Raw genomic sequence first — 3,548 nt, forward strand, 5'->3', positions numbered from 1 at the left:
GCACGGCCTTTTCGATTTCGTGATGATCTGGTGTCTAATTTGCATAGCCGAAAAACACGAACGCCAAGAGGAAAGCTGCGAGGAAGAAGGGGGGGGCGGGGGAACATGCGCGTCATGCCAGTCATGCCAGAAGCGTACAACGTCCATATGCGTCATGCACGCTCAGTCTCTAAAAACGCTGCTGCAGACTGCAGAAGAAGACAAGAAGAAACAAAGCAAGAAACGAATAAGAATAAGAAAAGAGAGAAAGAGGGGGGAGGGGAAACGGCATCACTTCCCTCCTCCCATCGCGATGAGTTTGTGTGTTTGCCTGCCTTGTTCTTGTTGTTGCGTTCATGATTACCAGCGGAGCACTCCGTACTTTAGATTGCTTTTCTTCCCCATGCATGCATGCTTTCTATTCTTTTCTTTTCTTTTTATGCTTTTCTTTTTCTTTTGCAGGGCTTTCGTAGGCCTCGCACTCTATTCGGTTGATCGGCTTGTGGAGTCGAATGGAGTGAGTCTAATTCATCTGCTAGGGGGAAAAGTTGGGGAATCAGACCAGGTCCCCTGTCCATTGTATCAACTGTAATGTTCTTCCCAAACAATACCGGTCCCACTGCCCATCCCATGGTCCTGTGGTGGGCAGATCGAAGGAAAAAGAGAGAGAGAGAGAGGGAGAAAGAGGGGAAGACAGACGGACAGACATACAGATACAGGTACAAGTAGACATATACATGTAGACAGACCCTGCACTCTCTCCAAAGTTCCCCCTTCTCGTGACATCTGTTAAACTCAAAAGCACAATCCACCTGTCGCGAGTCGATCGAATCTTTTGAACTTTGAGCACACACCCGTTGCTTGCCCGTCCCCCCCCCCCCCCCCCCTCAACTTAATGCACCCGCGGCTGCCAAATACCCGGGGGGAGGGGAGGGAGGAGGGGAGAGAGAGAGAGAGCATCTCGACAAGCTCACGCCAGTGCCAGACGCCAATGCTCGTTTCTTTTTTCCCCCAAGTGAAACAAGTTCGAGGGAAAAAAGAGGGCCAAAGACTCGAAAGAGAACGAAACCCCCCCGGACTAGCCTGTTCCAACCGCTTCCGGAGCGACATTCCCACGTGTGCAAGGGGAGCCACCCTGGCGCTGACGGCTTGTCCTCCAGACCGAGAGGACCTTGCAGGGTGAAGGCGTGGCGTGCCGTGGCGTGCTGGCGTGCCACCGATTTCTGGCTTCTCGGGGCTACTCAAACTCAACACCCCTCCCAGTACCCCCCAGCCGGTGTCATCTCAGATCAGACGGCCGGCTTTGTTGGTGTGTTTGTATCTGTGTGTGGGTGTGTGGGTGTATGTGTGTATGTATGAGAGAGAGTGTGTGTGTGTGTGTGCCGGGCCTCGAACACATTTATCATTCCCCTGTTTCCTCCTCCCCCCCCCACACCCGTGACCCCTCCGCTCTTCTCTCGCCCGAATCCCAGGTCTTCGTCTCTTACAACGTTGGTTCGAACGTTGTTCCGCCAATTCCAGACCGTGTCGACGACAACGACGAGTACGGCCGGTGAGACGCAAGTACGACGCGTGCGACAACCCGACGACAACCAACGACGCTGGGGAAGGGTCTTCAAGGAAGAAGAAGGGAGACGGACGGGCCTTGCGGTAGAGGAAAAAAGGGGAGGACGCCGCAAAACAAAAACTATGCCAACGGCACCAGCTTCGAGTCCTGTCACGAACCCCGGGTGCCAATGGTCAACATCGTCGAACTGCTCGGCAAGGCCGACAACCTCAGCGACCCCGAGCCGGCTCTGAACAGTCGATCGGCGGTCCTGGGCATGGTCATATCCTTTCTGGTGAGCGATGGAATGCCTTTCGACCGAGGGACATCTCTTCCCTCGTGCAAGTTCACAGCCGGCCCCGTACTGACGCCTCTTCCCGTTTAGATCCTTGCCTGGATGTGTGGCTTATTCCGGCTTTACGTCCGGTATTTTGTGCTCCGGTGTCCGGGATGGGATGATTACTTTGTTATGTTATCTTTGGTATGTCACTTCACGTCACTTCACGTCACTTCAAGTCACGTCACGTCAGGGCAAACGGTTCGATAATGTCTATGTCTAACACGCCTTTCTCATCGAAACAGCTCACGAGCTTGCTTTTGTCTGCCGCGACCTGCTCAGGTATGTCTCTCCGGCCGTCGTCCTCTTTTGCTCCGTCTCCCCGTGCTGGCGGTGAGCTGACCCCATCCCCCCAGCCACGAACTACGGACTGGGAAAACACTTCATCTCGCTCGGCATCATGGGCATCCAGGACTTCATCCGGGCCTTTTACATCTGCAACGGCGCGTACCCGATGGCCACCGCCCTCATCAAGCTGGCCCTGCTGTTCCAGTACCTGCGCATGTTCGAGCCCGCCACCAAGTCGCGCTACGTCACCCTCTTCTTCATCGTCTTCACCGCCGCCTGGGGCGTCGCCTACTCCTTTCTCGCCTGGGTGCCCTGCATCCCCGTCTCGGCCTTCTGGGACTTCTTCTCCGTCACCGAAGCCCGCTGGGCCTTTGGCTCCCGCGACCCGGAAGTCTTTGCCCGCAGCTTCGAGAGCCACGTCGGCATCAACGTGGCGCTGGACCTGATCGTTTTCGCCATCCCGATACCCCTGTTCCTGCGGGCCGGGCTTCTGACCAAGACTAGATGGAGCTTGTTCGGCCTGTTTATCATGGGCGTGCTGTAAGTCTTTCTCTCTCTCTCTGTCTCTGTCCCTCTCTCTCTCTCTCTCACACACACACACACACACACACACCCTCCATACTTACCGTCTGACTCGCTAGTGTCAACATTCTTGGAATCTTCCGTCTCATCGGCATCTTCCACTCACGGGCCGGCACGTACCCGACCCTCGACCCCAGCTGGTACGGCTGCGTGCCCATCGTGCTCGCCGCCGTCGAGGTCAACCTCGCCACCATCTGCGCCTCGCTGCCCGTCTTCTGGCCGACGCTGCAGAAGAACCTCGGCCAGATCTTCATCACCAAGGAGGTCGAGATCACCTCCGAGATCCGCCGGTTCAGCACCCTCGAGGACGGGGACCCCGCCGCCGCCGAGCTCGGCGACTTCTCGCCGCGCAGGCCGTCCAAGGCCCTCGGCTCCAACCCCAACGCGAGGTGGTACACCGACACCCTCAGCCTGGCGAGGTCGACCAAGACCGAGGTGGAGTCGAGGGGGCTTGCGACCAAGGCGAGCGAGAAATCTCTCTTCTCCGAAGGGCTGAAGAGGATACAGGAAGACCGAGAGTCCAAGGACCATCTGGTGTCTTCACCATCCCGTAGTCGTTTACGGACAGAGTGACGTGTTAATTTCAGGATGAAAAAGAACTTTGCCTTCACTACTCGCCTGGTCCCCATCGTGCTGCATATGGTGTTAATGCCGTCTCTATACCCCCCCCTTGTGTGAGTGGACTTGTGGCAATGCCGCTTCTTGTCTTGTTTTCTCTTGAACCAAAAGCCTTGCCGTTCTGTGGTAGATCCAGTCGTGTTTTCCCTCTTCTTTTGGGGATTTCGTCGCGGAATTTACTACAACTAACTACGGCTG

General features: G+C 56.1%; 1 protein-coding gene across 1 annotated transcript; it reads left to right on the plus strand.

Moving 5' to 3' along the window:
• Window positions 1-1,715: 1,715 nt before the first annotated feature.
• On the plus strand, window positions 1,716-3,305 carry CH63R_08254 (Integral membrane protein; the record flags this gene model as incomplete). Its single annotated transcript, XM_018303228.1, has 4 exons — window positions 1,716-1,820; window positions 2,108-2,144; window positions 2,201-2,690; window positions 2,792-3,305. 4 exons carry the CDS (start codon window positions 1,716-1,718, stop codon window positions 3,303-3,305), a joined length of 1,146 nt encoding a protein of 381 aa, XP_018158006.1.
• Between the last annotated feature and the right edge of the window lie 243 nt (window positions 3,306-3,548).

Source organism: Colletotrichum higginsianum, chromosome 5, assembly GCF_001672515.1.
Source record: "Colletotrichum higginsianum IMI 349063 chromosome 5, whole genome shotgun sequence".
NCBI classification, from domain to species: domain Eukaryota; kingdom Fungi; phylum Ascomycota; class Sordariomycetes; order Glomerellales; family Glomerellaceae; genus Colletotrichum; species Colletotrichum higginsianum.